Source organism: Gastrolobium bilobum, unplaced genomic scaffold (genome assembly GCF_033153095.1).
Source record: "Gastrolobium bilobum isolate Gb01-03AN ecotype WA unplaced genomic scaffold, APGP_CSIRO_Gbil_v1 utg30775, whole genome shotgun sequence".
NCBI classification, from domain to species: Eukaryota; Viridiplantae; Streptophyta; class Magnoliopsida; order Fabales; family Fabaceae; genus Gastrolobium; species Gastrolobium bilobum.
The window spans coordinates 61999-81507 of NW_026897554.1; the positions used below are offsets into that span (position 1 = coordinate 61999).

The following is a 19509-nucleotide window of genomic DNA, read 5'->3' on the forward strand; positions in this document are numbered from 1 at the left end:
GTCACATGCTTACAAATCAGAATCGTTGATTTTTTTTAATCTAACGGCTCTCAGATGAGGTGTCAAACTTTTTTTTTGACACCGGTGTCAAAGGAGGTCTATATATATATATATATATATATATATATATATATATATATATATAACAGTGTAACTGGTTCAAAATAAAACCATGAAGAGGTTTTTCAACTTTTCCCTTATAATTATACTAAAATTCACCTTTTATTTTTCTTTAAAAATTCACACATATAAAATTCAAAGATAACAATGGGCCTAACGGTATTTAGGGAAAAAAAAATCAATGAATATAAGGTGCACACAACAGTTCGTCATGAACACAAACTACCTAAAACAAACTGAAATTTAAGTAGGCTGACCTTGACTTTTGTTGATTATTCCATACTGATCATTTTTACATAAATAATCATAATAGAGCATCATATATATTTTATGCATTATTGAACATACTATATATTTTCATCAATTCATGGAATCAACTAACTCTACAATATTTGGTCACCCCAAGCAGATGCCGCCAAGTCAAAGCTTTTTAATTCATAACCTTGATGATAGATTAAATCAATTTTTTAGAGAAATATGAATATAATTTTTTTTTTTTTTTTTTTTATCTTAGAGAAAATTCGTTACATATAAATAATACTTAGCTGTGTATTTCCAGTAAAAGCTTGTTGTAATGTGCAATCATCATAACGTTTACAAAGTATGTATACATACGCACTATGTATAAACATCATGCCCTTATTTTACTAATTTGCTAATTTATAATTCGCTTATCAAAGCTAAGCTACATTTGTTTTGAAATAGAGAGAACCTCTCGTTATACTCATTATTTTTCCTAATCCAATACCAAAAAGAGAGAGAAACAGAGAGTTAACACTAGCCCACAGTTAAATCAGTTTCGGTTTACACTCGACCCAAATTCATTTTTTTGGACTACACTCTAACCCATTCAAAACTTGAAAAGGTAAACTCACCAACACAAATCACGAAAGGTCATATCGGGTCAATGCATGGATCACTTCTACCAAGCTAGGTTTCATGTTTTTATTTTCTTTGGAAAAATTATGATTCGCTGTCTTGAACTTCTTTAGGCATAACTGAGAAAGTTAAATAATTTGTTTGTAAAAAATAATTTCACCTAAAAACTTAAGTTATTAAGTAAGGGTACATCAATAATTTTATATTATATTTCTCTAACATGTTTCATTATATAAGAGTCCATTATTGGACTTGAAGGTGGATAATAAATTTTTTCACCCAAAAACTTAAAATATTAGGTGATAGAGAAGAGTTATATTTAAACCTAAATTAATTTTCGTCAATTTAACGATTACAATTTATTAAGTCGCACTTATTAATTAATTATTAATTCTCAATAAATTATAACCGTTAAATTGATGAAAATCAACGGTTAAGATTTGATTATAAGAGTTTGTAAACAATTTAGGTTGTAAATATAACTTTTCCTAGGTAATATTATATTAATAATTTTATATCACATTTCTTTAACATTATCATATTAGAGATTATGGGAATTTGTTTGGTATAATCAATGCATTTTGGACGAATGACTGCAAATTAAAATCAAAATATATTATAACCCAAGATGGAAATGGATTGCTATGTTTAAATTTCACATGATTCTTTTTATATAAAGTTTTTGTATTTATATCTCTTTTTATCAATATTCACAAATTTTGATAAAGTTCAACCTATTTAATGTTTATGAAAATAAAATAAACACAATTTTTTTAAAACAAAATTATATAAAATTTTAATATGAGAAAATTCATTTCATGTACAAGATTACGATATAACTGACATTAAAATAAGAGTTCATATATGATGTATTATTACGGTATAATTTTTCACATTATTATGTAAGAATGTTGGGAAGAGTTTCTGCTTTTTACTGCATAATTTTTTTTTTTTATGCTACTCTCACGTAAAAGTAAATGGTCCCATTATATTCCACTTACACTCACATAAAGGTGAATTGTCTTATTATAGGCGTTTGGATGAATTTTTTTATAGCCAAAAGCTGCTTTTTTTCCTTCACAAAAAAGCATTTCTACTGTAACGTTTGTTTGGATGTCTAAAAGCAGAAGTCGCAAAAAAGTCAAAAACTTGCTTTTTCTTATAAGCTAAAAATTTTAGCTTCTAAAAAAAATAAAAGTCAAAAGCCAAATATTTTTTTCAAAATCTAAATAACTTTAACTTTTATAAAAAAACACTTCTAAAATAAGCAAGGCATAAAAATCACTTTTTTTTAAAAGCCCATCCAAATATACCTATATATCCCACTAATTTTTTATATTTCTTCTTATTACAATGATGCCCATTCACTTTTATGTGAGTGTATTTTCTATAACAAAATCAAAAATACTTTTCCAAGAATGTAAAATATTTTGACCTTTTAATAATGATTGTGAAAGTGAAACTTCTATTATGAATTAATAACAACGATTGTATGAAAGTATTAAAAAACTACACTAACAATGCATTAAAAACAAATTCTTGAATATACCTTTTAAGACTTGTTTATTACAAATTTAATCCTAGAAAAATCATTAAACTATGAATGTACATATTTTTCTTACACATTATTTATTTTTTAATAAGGAATTTGTGATCTCGTAAGATCAGTTCAGGATCATGGGATCCTTTTCTATCAGATCAGTGGCGGAGCCAGTATGGCAAGTCAGCTAGTGCCAAAATTCAGCTAGTTCCCAAATAGCTACGGTTATTTGGCTACGACCAAACGTGGCTAATTTTCAAAAAAAATTGAAACAGAATTTGCTATAGCTAAATGAACGTGGCTAATTAAGCCAGTGCCAAGGCAACTGCAGGTTAAAACGTGGCTCCGCTACTGTATCAGATAGGAAGGGTTGTTTCACAAAATGTACTTTTAAGTAATTGCTCTATAGATCCTATATCTATCTATATGAAGAAGAAATCTTGTAACATGGGAGTTCTTATTTGTACAAGTGATACTTCGAATTTGGACCATTCAATGATGTAAAATATCATAATGGGATAAACGAGAGGATTAATAAAATTAAAAGATATCCTTGAATTTCCTATTTAATTGTATAGAGATAAATTAAAATATTACCAACTAATTTAATTTAATTTTATAAAATTAAAAGAGATTCTCGAATTCCCTATTTAAAAAAACATTAACTCAAGTGAGACCAAATGTGTTGTAAGGTTATTTAATCCTGAAATACACTCAAGTTTACTATCTCTTCTGTCAAGGAAGGTCAGCCTTTTTTGTAATTAAAAAAGAAAAAAAAATATTGATCAAGTTTGGTACTGGCAAGAGCCCAACAAAAACCCCCCAGTGGTTACTTACTACTACCAGTTGCTACTGCAAATTCGCAAAGGCCCACCTGAAAACTAGTCTTTTAACTTTGAATTTCTCTTTTCTCATGTCACATGAGATATAATCTCTTATGTCATAGATACAATAAGTGGTGAGGCCCATCACTTGTTAAAAAAAAAAAAAAAAAAGACAGCACGATTTTCGATGTCTCATAACATGAAAAAACTATCTCATATTACATGAGAAAATAATTTCTCTTTAACTTTTAAGTTATCAAAGAATAATACTAGCGAAAAATTCGCACTCGCCTATTAATTATTGGATTTATCTAGGAAAAGTTATATTGACAAAAAAAAATTTCTTACAAACTTACAAACTACATTAAGTTTGACTGCTCATACACTCTTGATTGATGTCAAGGTCATACACTCTTGATTGATGTATAACCAGTCAGACCACTGGCGGACCCAGCCATGGGCAAATGTCCGCAAGTGCCCACATAAAATTTTGGATTTTTTTTTTTTTTTTTTTTTTTTAGCTTTGTAGGTATTTATTTGTATGTTGATTCAATATTTATATTAGGAGTAAATATCATTTTAAGTTTCTAATAAAAAACATGGTCCCCACTTTAGTCTCTTATCAAAAATTAGTCTCGAGGTCCCTACGAAATTCAAAGTGAATCAATTTAGTTAAAATCGTGGTTCCTCACTAATTCAAAAAAGACCTACATTAGTTACTCAAAAAGACTAAAATGAGTTTACTTTAAATTTCATAAGGACTAGGTAACTATTTTTTTTTATAATAGACTAAAGTGAGTACCGAATTTTTTGTTGGAGACCAAAAATGATATTTATTCTTATATTAGTTAGCAACGTACGGAGATGATTAAAATAACGTAGCAACGCTCTCTTCCTCCCCTACCATGTACCCATTCTCACGCTCTCTTCATCTCCTTTGTTTCCTTTCTAGACAAGGCCTTCAGTGTGATTTTGCTTGTCTTTTGTACAAATAGTGTTGACTTTTTTATTCACCACTATAAAATAGAATAGAATGATGATGTATGGATGTACTTAAGTATATTTTCATATTTGTTTTGGAGGATTGGTAAGATTTAAGAGAAAAAATGATGGGTCAAAATATTGCCTGCAGCTTGTTATGGAAGCAACTAGATTATGAGCGAGTTTAAGCGTTAACTTAAACTTTTTTTACAAAAAAAATTTGGGAGCACCCGCCACTAAATGTGCGGACATAAACAAATTTTTTTGGGTCCGCCACTGAGTCAGACTTAGTGTAGTTTGTAAGAAAAAAGTTTGTCAGTATAATCCCTCCGTTATCTTAAAATCTATAACTGCTGATTTCCTGTAATTCGTAGCCGAGACCAAAAAAACAAAAAAAAGTTGGGGATGGAAAACCTACATCTCAACGATAACCAAATCAATAAATACCAAACAGATGAACCCATAATTAGGAGTTAAAAAGCGTCTTGTCAATCCCTATATTAACCACTAAATTGAAAAAAATTGGATGCACTAAGAAAAATAAAATTGGATACATTTTAAGTTCGTAGAAACACACAGGCCACAGCTATAATAAACGTCCTAATACTCCGATGGACACTCAAAGCGTGCGAAAATATGTTACATTTAATTTGAAGTTAATCAGGAATTTAACGATACATTTTAAAATTTAGAGGGATTTTTACTGAGAAGATTCTAATAAGCGATTTATAATGCATTGTTATGTCACTAATGGATTTCCAACTGTTTTGCACACTGAATGATTTTCTACGTCAAGGATTCAAATTAAGGACAATGATCCTCTTCATTCTTTTATTCTCTCTAAGTAACTTATTCAAATAAATACCCAGTTCTCCTACCCACTTGGCTGACAAGAGCCCAAGAGTTTATATCTCTTAACACATACGAAACACAAACTGAGATTCAAAGACGATATTCATGCACCATTTGCTTTGGGTGCGGCATAAAGCTCTTTCATTTTCTCAATTTCATCGTAGCTGCCAAGGAATACAGGTGATCGTTCATGTATTTTCTTTGGAACCAAGTCAAGTGCCTGCAATTCGCAAATCCATCCATAAAAAATAACACATATATACATGAAAATTTAAAAACTCACAAGACTTGATTTTAGTTACTGTGCAAGGTAAAAGAATTCATATGTTACTTAAACCGACCACTTCAAATATTATATAGATGATGTAATATCAAATCTGGTTCATTTTCATTTAAACTTTGATCCATATGTCAAATTCAAGAAGCAGAAATGCATGCAATGCAACCACTTTTTAAGACATAAGTCAAATAATGTAACACATTATTGCATTGCAGCTGTAGAGTCTTTGTAGTAATAATCTAAAAGAGCAAAGAAAAAAGAGAGCCATACCCGTTGTTTTCCTGTGAAAGCCTGACCTCCTGCTTGCTCCATCAAAAACGACATTGGAAACACTTCGTAGAGAAGCCTGATTTCAAAGTGAAATTCCCATAATTAAGCCACGTCTTTCCGTGAAGGATATATAACCCAATTAAAGAGAGGGAGGAATGTTTCAAGTTCTCTTCCTCCTCTTTCAATTGGGGATCCTTATATGTAACTCAGAAAACAAGTCTATATTTGGCTTATTGCATGTGCAATGGTGTTAAGAGAGAGTTGGCATTCCTAGATACTAATTCATGTTAGAATTACACACAAAATTGTGAATATAACAACATACCGTAGCTTTCCATTTGGGTTTTTCATATCAGCAGGGTACATGAAGATACCACCATAAAGCAATGTTCGATGGACATCGGCAACCATACTGCATTACTCATCTGTGTTAGCAGAAAAAATGAAGATATTTGAAGGAAAGCCAAGAACTACACGAAGTTCAGAATCAAATACCTTCCAATGTACCTAAGAGACTTTGGTGGTGTACCATCTTGAGGAAACTTGCAATTTTCTACATATCTGGAAAAAGAAAGAATGTCGAGAACTTTGTCATTTATGAAAGGATTCAGAGAATCAGTTTTCAAATACTAGCTAAGAGAATCCCCAAGACATACTTTGTGGTTGGTTCATCCCAGTTTTTGGCATTTCCCTCATTCACCGAATAAATCTTTCCTTTCTTTGGTATCTGTGCAATGAAAACATAGTAATTAAAGCTGAAAGCTCGCTTTTATAGTCTGAAGTTATAACTTTCATATGTTGACACAAAAAAACTAATAAGAAATATAAGCAGAGCAAGGATACAGGACTAAAGAACCAGATTGGTTCAGGATTATATTAAATAATGAATGAGGTCTCATACACACATCTTGATGCTACTACGCCTCGTTACAAATTTAGAGCAAATAAAATTTAGAATTTCCCTTGTAAAATTCAAATTACTTTATGTGCCAATTTTAGTGCCACATATGTATGTACCTTGATGTTTGGATGTGTCAATATGAACTCCCCAAGGGAAGGATCTAGTGTAAAACCATTCACTCCATTTCCTGAGCTAAGCACAAACTGCAATTCCAGAGTTTGTTCAATCAGCATCAGATAGATATTCATGATAAGAAAAATAGATCACTTCCATTTTAAAAACAAACAAAGCGGCATCACCTTGAAATTTGTTGTGAAAATTGAAAAGGAAATATGAAATTGTTACAATAACCAATATTTAAAGGCACGTTGCTTTTGTTTTACCGTGCAAGAGCTTCCATACATGCAGTAACCAGCCGCTAACATTTTGTTCCCAGGTTGCAATGCAGCTTCAAGAGTAACATTAGCTTCATCCTTCACCGTGTAAATACCAAAGATCTATATGCAACAGGGAAAATGCAATCTATTATTACAATTTCTGTGTTGAGGTTTTCGAAATACAGCAATTAATGTTTGGGATAGAAATTTCGTACAGTTCCAATAGAAACACCACAGTCAATGTTTGAGGATCCATCCAAAGGATCAAACACAACAATATATCTGAAAAATCAAAAGTAGTTAGTTACTTGGATATGATAATGTAGTTTAATGGTACAATTAAAAGATGGAAAGCTTGGAACTAACTTGCCACGCTTGGATGGGGGCACAAACACAGCCTCTTCATTCTCTTCAGAAACAAGAAGGCACTGACAAGGCAACAAATTGCGTTTTACAAGAATCAGGTTAAAAAAATATGCCAAAAAGGATGCCTATTAAAAAAACTCATATTCATATCAAGGAAAGGAGAACAAAATAAAACAACTAAATGGGAAAATTATTCCTTTCCTAAAATCTATTGAACTAGACCATTAAAGCGTGCCATTAAACCTGATTTGAATTGAGAACTAAGAGAAATGACAGTGCAGACTTACTGTGCGTCCACTGCTGATTAAGGCCTTCACAAACACTTCATTAGAAAGCACATCCAATTTCTTTTGTTCCTCACCCTGAAAAGAGAACACACAAATCAAATATAACATGTAAATTAAATTGAACCACTTCCTATTAAACACCACTAAGCGGAACAATTCTTATAAGCAGTCTTATCCTTTCATATTATATTAGCAAAGACCCATATTATTTCTGATTTGGATCATCTCAAAAGGTGAAAGTGACACTATGATGAATAAATTAAGTGAAATATAGCTCTCCTTTCACTGCTAAAAAAAAATTCTACAGCAACACTATATAAAGTCATGTTATTCATGCAGATCCTGAATTTTTTTTTTAAACTCCAGGATCCGTCAGCGAATCCTAATGTAAATGTATTTGCTGCAAAATTTCTCATTTTCAAGTGAAACGAGAAGATAAGAACCATAAATTAAATTCTATTATTTAGTCTGCAGAATCAAAAACAGAGAACTCACTTGAACATTTGTCTCTCCAGCTAGTCCTAGGAGTTTTGCCAGTCCCGCCTGCCAATAGATCAAAATATTCAACCAATGAAAAAAAAAACAATTCCAAAAATAGCAGATTGTTAAAGAGAAAGAACAATACCTTATTTACAGCAGAGCAAACGAATTTGCAGCCAAGAACAATGTGACTGAGGAGTATGGTGAAATCACCACGTGATTCAGGATACTTTGTCTGTTCGCTCAGAACAAAACGAGTTATGGTCATCAAATCAGTCCTCAGAATATCACCTTCGTGATCCATTTTTCTCTCCTCTCTCTCTCTCTCCCACTTGTTCTTCTTCTGGGATTACCAGCAATATATGCAAATTCAAGAAGAAAAAAAAATGTTTCAATAAGAATGAATGATGAAGGGTATGGAATGAAATAAGAAGATAAGACTTATTCCAATATTTGGGGAATACAAATTATAGTAAGGTGAAGATGATGAGATGATGAGAATAAAAGATATTTATATGTTTGTGCGTTTCCTAAGGAACGAGGGGATAGGAATGACACATAGATGCCAACCAAGCTGTGCGTGACGAATTATTCCCATGCAGTGTAGAAGGGGAAAAAGCTTAACTTTCAAGGTGTCGAGATATATAGTCCCGTTGTGTGGGCAACCAGGACTTCCTACACTCTCATCTTTTGAGCTAGCTTTTGAAGTGGTGTATCCCAAGATTTTTTACATGATACAAGAGCTTTTGAGTGACTATAAAAAGTTCGATTCTCACGACTCCCACCCTCAAATGAGGGAGCGTGTTGAGATATATAGTCTCACATTAATTGTGTAGGTATCCCAAGGTTCTTTAGACAAGGCATATGTATCATTATTAATTTAATTTAGGGTATGCTATAATTTTTATTCATTAAAATTTAAAGGTAAATATACACCTTTTTTGTATATCTTATGAACAAATTTAATCTAAAAAAAATTATTTGTTAAAAAGAGATTGAATTGAAATAATTTTATGGCTCTCAAATTTGTTAACTTTTTTCTTAGATTAAAAAAAAAAGATGAGTGTAAAGCTATTTTTTTTATCTCTTTTTTTATTCCAGCATATTAAACTTTGAAATGAAATGAAATTTTTATTCGTTTGATGATCATAAAAAAATATTGTAATTGAAACCAATGAATAAAAATTTAAAATTGTGAAAAAAAAAATTAAAATACGAGTAGGGTGACATGTATTTGATCCGAAATAGAGGCTCTGCTCTGTAAGTAAAACCCAAACAGCGCCATTGGCCAACAGTAACACCATCACCACCACAACCTCTCTTCGCGCTCTGCAATGTTCGCCTCATAACTTCTCTCTCTTTTTTCCATTTCTTATTTGTCAGATCTATCATTTATATTTGATTTCAATGCACAAGCACTCTTTATGACTTCGCTTTTTCTAATTTAGGGTTTTGAAATTTTACTGCTATTAATACTTGTTGTGTTGTGTCACAAGATTAGTATGCCTGCGTATGAAAAATCTTGCATATCTTGGGAATTTGGTTGGTTTTGATTTTGGTCCTATATAATTATGGTGTCAATAGCTTCTGCTCGTGTGTATTGGTTCTTTTTTTTTTTTTTTGTCTTTCTTCTGGCGTTCCTGTCATATTTATTGCTTATCATTCATCTTTGAATTTTATTATGAATTTAGGGCTGACGAGGAACCTGTTGATCAGAAGAGATATCTTGAAGAGTCTTGCAAACCAAAATGTGTAAAACCATTACTTGAATATCAGGTGTGCTTTTTTAAAGCGTAAAATTGTAAGCTGGATCATTTAAAGATGAACTTTATTCTTAATTTAAGTGTTCTGTACAAAATTCTTTTATTTGCCGGATTTTAAAATTGATGTTAGATGGGTGCTATAATTGAATTTTACAATTTTTTTTATTGTCCCGTTTGCACCAGTAAAATTTATGATGTGGTCTACTAAAAAATATAATTGGAGTATTCTATAGCGGTTAGTGTATACAAAAAGAAGGATGAATGGAGTACTGGCAAGAGTCCAGAAATGAAGAGAGCTAAGAAATACAATGTAGCAAAGAACATTGTTGACAAATAGCAGCCATGGTGATGCCATCCCATCGATATTGAGAGATTCGAGAAAAACACCACAAGCCATCAATGGTGTTGCCTGTTTTGCATTGCAGCTGCTTTTACTACACCGCTTATGGTGGTAAAAGCAGTTTAGGCGTTTTTTTTTTTAAAGAAAAAAATGAATCAATTTTGTTATTTAAAAGTGATTTGAACGTCTTGAATGACCTTCACAACTTGCTCTGCAAAACCGAACAAACTCCGTGGCCATGTTCACTGTCTCCAGCAATTGTGCAATCTGTTCTGGACTTTGTTTTTCTCAAGCAACCTCTTTGGCCATTTGTGCCTTCTCTTTCTTGTTCGCTTTGATTCTTTAATTCTGTTCTCACCGGCCATTATTTCCTCTTTGTTCCCGTCTGAATCTCTGTGATTCTATTTGTTTCTGTTCACTCTCTTTTTTTGTTTATATGTTTCTGTTCAACATATAGGCAACATGAGCATAAAATAGGAGTAGCAGAGATGAGGATGTTAAGGTGGATGTGTGGTTATACAAGGATGGATAAGATAAGAAATGAAGATATTCGACGAAAGGTAGGAGTACTATCGGTGGCTGAGAAGATGAGAGAACATAGATTGAAGTGGTTTGGGCACGTAATGAGAAGGCCCCTGGATGCTCCCGTAAGAACAGAAGTTTGTTACCAAGAGCTCAACAAAAAAAAAAGTAGAGGTAGACCGAAACTTACTTGAGGGAAGGTAGTAAAACAAGATTTAATGGAGTGGGATATAGATTGGTGGACGGTATGCCTTAGAACGGAATGGAGAAAAGCTATAAGTATGGTGGAGGGTTAGATTCGTTGTTATTCCTATGTTCCAGATGGTCCCTTTTTAGTCCTTTTCCCCTTCATTTCCCCCTCTTCTTCTTTTCCCTTTCTTTTTTTACTTATATATATATATATATATATATATATATATATATTTACTATTCTATTTATTTATTTTTATTATTATTTTTATTTTTACTTTTCTTTTTCTTTTTTTAAACCTTTTTGTATCTTTTATTTGGGTTCATCTACCACCGACCCCAATTAATTTGGGATAAAGGTGTTGTTGATGTTGATGTGTTTCTGTTCATTTCCCAAAATTAATCTTAAGGATAAGGAAGAGGAGGAATATATTTTTAATCTATCTTTGTCTTGTTTCATTTCTGTTTGTTGTTACTTGATAGTTTCTACTTTCTAGTGACCCTATGTATGAGGGTTATGATATTATCAAATATTGGAAAATTTATCTGGTTTCTTTGGCAGAGACTATATGATCTTATTATTTGAATGCTTTGGAGCTAATGAATAGGCCAGATAGTGATGAAACTGAATTGTTATGCTAAGCTATAACATGATAGCAAGTACTTTTCCTTTATTCTGATATATTTTGCTCTTCTCTTATATTCTATTGAAAATATTGCACTTCTTCTGTATTCTTTAGTGGGGGATTTTGGGGATTCTGCTCCAAGTGAGGAAAGTTTGCTGATTGATGGATTACTAGCATACATATAAGTATTTTTATATACTTTCGGAGAGTTGACTCAAATGGAACTTCATAAGAAGCAAGGCCTCAAAATTACATTTTTGGGGACCGAGGGGTTAGGGTAGAGATCTTAGACTCTATTCTATGTTATTGTTGAAAAAATGTTTACATTAGGGAAGACTTTCTCTTACATTCCCTTCCTTCCTTCCTTCCTTAGAGTTGAGAGAACTAACTTGCTCATATCATTTGTAAGCACCTTAGATTTTGACTTGTTAGTGGAATAGATACCCTGAGTGATAGTATAATGAACAGTAAATTTTGGAATAAAGAATCAATCTTGGCAAACTTTTGTTCTGCCTTATTTTTTGGTTATTCAAAAGAAGTTCTTGTTTGGCAGAGAAAAGTAACTATGTAAATTGCTACAGGCATGCGTTAAAAGGATACATGATGATGAATCTGGGCAGAAACACTGCACTGGGCAATATTTTGATTATTGGTATTGTGTTGACAAATGTGTAAGTATTTATGTTTTGTTAGTAGATAATCATTGAGTCATTTGATTTGCTTCTGCATTCTCTGATAAATCGTAATCCTTTGATGCAGGTTGCTCCAAAGCTACTCACCAAACTGAAGTAATTGGGGAGAGTATTCTGGTTTATGATCATTAAGTTCTGTTCGATTTTCATTCTCAAATAACTGCTCCTAAACATTTGATTTTGTAACAAACTATATGCCCTGTATGGTTATTAGTCTTTACTTTGGAATTTAGAGCCCATGGAGACTGTAGATCATGAATAATAAGAACTTTTGCCAAAATGTAACTTTGAGATTTGGAATGAGTATGGAACCAATACTTTTTAATAAGTTTTAAAATGTGGTTTGGAGCGTGGATTTTTGGATTTCCTGTTCAACCAATACTTTGAGATTTGTTCACTTTTCTTCCATGTAATATTGGCCTGGCACAAGTACAACCAACCCTCTAAAGTAATTTTGCCCTCATTACGTTCGGTTAATGTTGAAAACTAACGTTTTTAGTCAAATCAAAAGAAAAGGCATGTGCATAGTACTGAGCCCCTATTTTCTATGCATTGCCAATCCATGTTAGTACGAAAAGAGAGCACCCAGACTGTAAACTGTAACGTGGCACATGTTTTACGGGTGCAATTTAAGCGGTACCATTGTAGAATACCGAAGTCCACCTTGCATAATAACCCACATGAAGCATAAACCCCACGCCAAACAGCCTCGCAACAAAACACAAAGACATCCCTAGCTCACAGCACACAACCTCACAGAACTCTACTCTTAAACGACGACATCAACCACAACGCCAAATCAATGTTACCATATTGCACCCAAATTGCTACTTTGTTGTCCATGTGTCTCAACAAAGGTTACACAAGTCTTTTGAATATTTAGGATATTCATAGACATGTAATAATTTGTGGAATGAAACATGAAAGAATGACATGGAATTACCATATTATTGTTGGGAAAAATGTTTCTCCTGCAAGAGATATTGTTATTTCCAGTAACCTCAAAATGACGTTGTTTTGCGATTTATGAAAAAATTTGTAAGGTATTTAAAAATTTATTTTCTTATTATATCATGAATTTTATTAAAATGCCTCGCATTTTTTTCTAAACTCCAAAATAACATTATTTCGGGATTGTATAAAATAATTTTATTTTCTATTGTAGGAGGAACGTTAATCACATCATTTAGATATTTTATGATAAAACGAAGTTCAACTTGATTTCATTTGAAAATGAATAGAACAGTAAGGAGATTAGTGAGCAATAAATTGATGCAATCTCATCCTGTCCCATACCCTAAGATTAGTAGAGAAGAAAAATATATGTATTAAATTAAATGGAATAAAATAGTATCCCTTTTATTCCATTCTATTTTAACAACAAATATTATTCCATTTCATCGTCCTCAATTTTATCCCTTTCCATTAATCCAAACATAATCTTAATACCAAACAAATGGGATGGTCTGAGATAGTGAGATGCTTGGTGACCTGGCTTGTGTGTATAGGTTCCTTTTATGTGCATTGCAGCATTGGGCTATCTTTACGTCTTAAGTCGGTGAGGTTCGTGAGCATGTTTGTTATAGTGTAGGGGATAAGCATTGGGGGCGGGTGCTAGGTTTCTTCAGCCCTTTGTAAAAGTTTGATATTTGTCTTAAGTAAAATATTTAAAAATACTTTTGCTTCTACTATTCCAATGGCCAAGTGAATGAATGATACATGTTGTTAATGTCTGTGAATGCGGGTATGAAGATAACGTTAAATGGTCCTCGACATGAAGATCGCCGACGCATAATTAGTTTATGAAAAATACTAGATATACATATTTCTTTTTATTAAAATAAAAGAATTTGACTCTTGTAAAACGAGCGGTGTACTTTAGGGGGAGAAAGTGTCAATTATAATTGTTGATTAAAAAATTGTTGGTTAATATTATAATAAAATCTATGCACATATAATAAATTATGGGGTTGCTAAAAATTTTTGTATGAATTTTTTAATAAAATATTATAAATTTACATTTAAAAAAAAAATACAACCTGACTTCAAAGGAGTTAAATCTCATTATTAGTGTTCTGTCGTGGTGACAGAGATATCCAGCTAGTGGCTACAGTGTCTATATTGAATCTGTGTGTCCTTTCTCAGACATCTATGGGAGATATGCCTTAGAGATCAGCAGATCACTGCATACTATAGCAATAACATAGCCAAAGGTGGGGTGTGTGCACAATAATAGCTAAGAGAGAGAGAGTTTAGAATGTATGTACCTTATTAGTTTAATCCCTCATTTATAGATGAGTTACCTTGCAGGAGTGGACTTCTAGGCCTCTTAGAAATATTGGGAGTCCAATTCTTGATCCATTGCCGACGTATTAGGATTAGTACAATTAAAGAATCTTTTCTTAATTTTTCTCTTAGTCGTTAGCCTTTCTTGGGCCTTCCAGAATGTGAACTTTTGTCAGGTCCATAACAGTTGCACCCCAGCCCGATAGTTTGATTGTCCGGATTGTCGGGATGTATATTTTGTCGAACTTTAATACTATCTGACAGGTATAGCTGGATTGTTGTGCATTGTTTCTGGTCGCATTTACTATTATTTATATTGCTATATGTAGGTCAGCCATGTTCTTGGTCCGAGCCTTTTTAGCCTCTATTTTCAGCCATCTGGTTGTGTTGAATTCTTACCTTAAACATCCTCATTTGCTTCTTTACCTGGTAGCTTGGGTGTCCGAAGTGAAGCATGTTGAACTATAATCTTGTTGGTCAAACTTTCGTGACCGAGGTCTCTAATAGAAGTGGAAGAGTTTTCCCTTTGACTACTTTGCTAGGGTCTTATCTCGACTATTCTGAGCTATGATGTTTTAGCTAGAATCCATAAATTCTTGTTGATCCGTGTTTTAGATTTCATTCTTTCCTATTTCGCTCTTTTTTTGTGCCGGGCTTAGTGAGTCAGCTATTGAATATACTGTTTCGTTATTCCTCCCTCACCTTTTTGGCCAAGGTCTAGCTCGAGACTAGATGATCTTGCTCTTTGACCGCCTTGTCGAGATCTCAACTATATCGCCTTTCATCGTTCAATTTTGATGGTTGTGTTCCTACACTTGCCCCCAGTTCAATAGTCTGGAAGTCTGGGCTATCAAGCTATAGAATTTTCGTGCTTCGGATATGCCCAAATCCTTTTTGTTTAAACTTTATTTGTTCATTTTCGTGTAACTCTGCACTATCTTGTTTGGGCTAACCGCGGTACTGGACTTCTAGCATTTTTCCTTAATCCGAGCTCTGAATTGAATTTGCAACTGCTATTGCTGGGTTTGTTCCCGGTCTTTTAATTTTTTGACTTGCATGGTTCTTGACTTGGTAGTCGTGGCTCTCTGTTCAATTTAAGTCTGTTTTTCCCTTAGATGGCGCCAATGTTCTGTTGTGGTGATAGAGATGTCCAACCAGTGGCTGATATGTTTATATTTGATCTGTGTGCCCTCTCTTAGACATCTATGAGGGAGATGCCTTAGAGATCAGCGAATTACTGTGCACTATAGTAACAACATAGTCAAAGAGTGGGGTGTGTGCATAGTGACAGCTAAGAGAGAGGGTTTAGAATGTATATACCTTATTAGTTTAACTCCTTATTTATAGATGGGTTACCTGACATGAGTGAACTTCTGGGCATCTTACGAATATTGAGGGTTCAATTTTTGATCCATTGCTGCCGCATTAGGATTAATACAATTAAAGAATCTTTTCTTAATTTTCTTGCCATTAACCCTTCTTGGACCTTTTAGAATGTGGGCCTTTGTTAGGTTTATAATAATTAATATTTACCAAAAAAAAAACTCGTTATTAGTAACTGTGGTATAGATTTGAAGTATTATGGCAGGTGTTAAGTCGAATATTCTTATAATATTTGAGTGTGAGACTAAATGCTTTTTTTTTTTTTTTTTTTGATAACAAGACTAAATGCTTTGAAATACGGTTTTGCATATATACTGAATAATATACAAGTATGTTTGCTGTTGAAAATGCAAGATGTGGGCGTTTCTTGTAAAAATTATTAGTAGAAGAATACTTTCTTAATGAAAAGCTCACATTTTCTCATTTCCAATATATGAGATGTGATGATCTATTATTAGGTCTTGAAGGATAAGTTTTAATGAACTTTTGCTTCCATTAAGTATCGGGGTGGGAGATTGCATATTTTAAAAATAGCATTGAAGATCTTTCGGAAAACTTCCCCCACAGAATTTTATTGATTAAATTATTGGTTAAACCAAAATTAAACAAAATAATATAATCTTAGGCAATCAAATCACAATCATAACTAATGTATGATTTCAGTTAAACCAAGCGTTCCGTTTCAACTTTAAAGTTGAAAAATTGAATAGATTCCAATCGTTATAAAGGAGCAATTACGCGTCTAAATCCATACTTCCTTTTCTTATATATTTCCATATATTTTTTATACATTATAATATTATATTAATAAATAATGATAAATGATTTAACTTATTAAACTTTTAATTGACCATACTTAAATGAAAATGTCGAAAACCACATCAGCGTTAATTCATATAATTATTTTAAAATTAATGTGTGAATTACAATAATTTAAACTAACATATTTAATTTAGATTACAAAAAATAATAGAAATGATAAATAAATAATGTATAATATTTATGTGTAAAGTATAAAATAAAGATAAAAAGTTTAAAAAAATATGCACATGTTTAAGCAATCATAAAAATGAAGATAAAAACAATATTATAAACTATTATAAATTTGATTTAACATTGGTAGAACTTATCCTCCATATGCTTTCCTCTCTTCAATAACCGCTGTCTGACGCTCTCGGTATGCAGTAATTAAGGGTTCCGTCAGGGGAAAGAATCACTCACCCTTTCGTCAATGTCACGGCAGAAAGTAAATGCGATGCAATTTCTTCTTTTAATTGGGCCTCGATGGCTTTGGAAGAAAAAAGCTGACAACCAAGAAAGAAAAAGATTGCTATTTAAAGGAGAGAGATTCTTTATTTTTTTTACCTAAAATGTCAATTTTCAATTAAAAAATTACGGAAGTGTAATGGGTAAAGGAGAGATGATTTAAACCTTCATACATTGATTAATAAATTTAAAATGTAATTATATTTGACTAAACCATGCATTTATTATTTTATTAACGCACTATTTTCAAAATATGATATGATACTTAAATTTTTTCTTGTTTACTTTATGGGTGGTTGAGATTAGGGGTGTTGACAGTCGGTGTCAAGCAGAATTGAGCTTTGATTTTAAAAAATTAAGTCTGTGTTTGAATATGTCAGCATGTTATTACTGTAATTATCGGCATATGCCTTATTAATTTACAAAAAATAGAAGTCTGGTTTAGCCTGTTTAAAAAAAAATAAGACAACAAAAATTTATCCAAACTGAATATACAATCAACAGCACTAGTAATTCCATAAATATTCATAAATTCAATGTATATCCAAACAGCATAATATAGAACAAAATCATCCAAAAATATGTTTAATCAATAAAATAGAATGAAATGGATTGAGGAAAGAAATATTACAAGTAGTATAAAAAATATAAAATAAAAATTAATATACTAGATCAGCCTGAGAGGCTCTAAGGTCGAACTTTTGAATTGGAGCTTGAGTCCTTTCTATTAAACGAGCTTTTATACAAGTTTAAGCCTGGTTCCAACAACCAATTTTAAATATGTAAGCTCAGGTCTTTACGAGCCGAACTAAAGGTTCCTTATTCGTTTATCACCCTTATTTGAGATTATGATTATTTAAAAAAACTAGACAAAAATAATAAATAATTTGTCAAAAAATAAAAAAAAGATATTTATTTGAAAAAGAAGGATTCATATTAAGAATGGATTATGGTAGCAACACGCCAACACCTAAGGCAGTTTCTTCCCGAGTGTGAACGCATTAGATTACAATTAATTTGAGTGTCAGCTATCCTAAAAAAGGCGACCACTTACAGTATTCTCTTCGCACTTGTCTTTCCATCTATATATACTTTTATCAAGTGGCGTGTGTCCTCCACACTTCTGTATATCTCAACTCATAAAAGTTCCTTCTCTTAACCTCTTTTACTTTTTATCTTTCATTTGCAGCTATCCAAGATATCCATGGCAGACATTCAACCAAGCCACATAGAAGAAAACCCTTCGAAAATCACCAACTTCGATGTGGAACAACAAACAGATCAAGTGGTGGAGGTTTTTGACTATGCAAAGAGAGCACAGTGGCTTAGAGCTGCTGTTTTGGGTGCAAATGATGGTTTGCTCTCAACAGCATCGCTCATGATGGGTGTTGGTGCTGTCCGTAAGGATTCTAAGACCATGATTCTTACTGGTATTGCAGGCTTAGTTGCTGGTGCATGCAGCATGGCCATTGGAGAGTTTGTTTCTGTTTATGCACAGTATGATATTGAGTTTTCTCAGATGAAAAGAGAAGGAAACACTGATCACAAAGAGAATTTGCCTAACCCCTATTACGCTGCCCTAGCCTCCTCCCTTGCCTTTGCTGTCGGTGCGGCGGTGCCGCTTCTTGGGGCGGCGTTTATAATAGATTATAAGGTGAGGTTGGGGGTGGTGGTGGCTGTTGTGAGCCTTGCTTTGATTGTTTTTGGAGGTTTGGGTGCTGTTCTTGGGAAAGCACCCTTCTTTAAGTCATCTTTGAGGGTTTTGATTGGAGGATGGCTCGCCATGGCTGTTACTTTTGGCTTAACCAAGCTTGTAGATCATTTTGGAGTTTAATCCATATATGACTATGTTCTCCAACACCTTTTTCTTTTTTGTCTCTTCCCAGTTAGATCTGTTTTTAATTTGATGATGCTTTTTTTTTTTTTTGTTACATAGTTTAATGTATGTTTTATGAATTATATGTTAATGTGGTCTCAAGCTGTACCAAATCTAAAGTGACACTAATATAGTATGGTTTTTGAATATTTGTACTACTGTTTTTCAACAATTAATAGAGCCTCTATCCAATATATGCTTTGGTTATCTTTTCTTTACAACGAGGACAAGCTAGAAAATGTTTGAACAAGTTATAGATTTTTATTTTGGGAAAAAAACTATCCTTTCAAAGGATACAACCTTGTGTGTCTTTAGATAATTTACACAAATATCAGTTAAATTTTGTGTAAATCTGAAAAGTTACTTTTATTCTCTTTCTCCGATCACATCGTTGATGTGTAAAGTGAAA

At 32.5% G+C, this 19509-nt stretch overlaps 3 protein-coding genes across 3 annotated transcripts; 2 read left to right on the forward strand and 1 right to left on the reverse strand.

Annotated features, from left to right (window-relative positions):
* Window positions 1–5083: 5083 nt before the first annotated feature.
* On the reverse strand, window positions 5084–8738 carry LOC133307996 (fructose-1,6-bisphosphatase, cytosolic-like). The gene is made up of 13 exons (XM_061508579.1): window positions 8728–8738; window positions 8303–8500; window positions 8173–8220; window positions 7678–7752; window positions 7391–7452; window positions 7240–7306; window positions 7031–7144; window positions 6764–6850; window positions 6403–6473; window positions 6242–6307; window positions 6072–6158; window positions 5747–5822; window positions 5084–5416 (listed from the first exon to the last, which is right to left on the reverse strand). Exons 2-13 carry the CDS (start codon window positions 8459–8461, stop codon window positions 5300–5302), a joined length of 1029 nt encoding a protein of 342 aa, XP_061364563.1. The 5' UTR covers window positions 8462–8500; window positions 8728–8738; the 3' UTR covers window positions 5084–5299.
* A 636-nt stretch (window positions 8739–9374) lies between these two features.
* On the forward strand, window positions 9375–12621 carry LOC133308011 (cytochrome b-c1 complex subunit 6-2, mitochondrial-like). Its single transcript, XM_061508600.1, has 4 exons — window positions 9375–9493; window positions 9849–9933; window positions 12179–12268; window positions 12357–12621. Coding segments are annotated over exons 1-4 (210 nt in total). The 5' UTR covers window positions 9375–9491; the 3' UTR covers window positions 12390–12621.
* Window positions 12622–18428: 5807 nt separating this feature from the next.
* Window positions 18429–19058, forward strand: LOC133308016 (vacuolar iron transporter homolog 1-like). Its single transcript, XM_061508605.1, has one exon. The coding sequence runs from the start codon at window positions 18429–18431 to the stop codon at window positions 19056–19058; it is 630 nt and encodes a 209-aa protein (XP_061364589.1).
* Window positions 19059–19509: the final 451 nt, after the last annotated feature.

Excerpts from the sequence above, each read along its gene's own strand:
- LOC133307996 (XM_061508579.1), bottom strand. The coding sequence starts at position 8,461 with ATGGATCACGAAGGTGATATTCTGAGGACTGATTTGATGACCATAACT. Across the intron at positions 6,308-6,402 it reads TGGGATGAACCAACCACAAA|ATATGTAGAAAATTGCAAGT; the intron begins GTATGTCTTGGG and ends TTCTTTTTCCAG. Across the intron at positions 5,417-5,746 it reads CTTTCACAGGAAAACAACGG|GCACTTGACTTGGTTCCAAA; the intron begins GTATGGCTCTCT and ends TGCGAATTGCAG.
- LOC133308011 (XM_061508600.1), top strand. Across the intron at positions 9,934-12,178 it reads AACCATTACTTGAATATCAG|GCATGCGTTAAAAGGATACA; the intron begins GTGTGCTTTTTT and ends AAATTGCTACAG. Across the intron at positions 12,269-12,356 it reads GGTATTGTGTTGACAAATGT|GTTGCTCCAAAGCTACTCAC; the intron begins GTAAGTATTTAT and ends CCTTTGATGCAG.
- LOC133308016 (XM_061508605.1), top strand. The coding sequence starts at position 18,429 with ATGGCAGACATTCAACCAAGCCACATAGAAGAAAACCCTTCGAAAATC.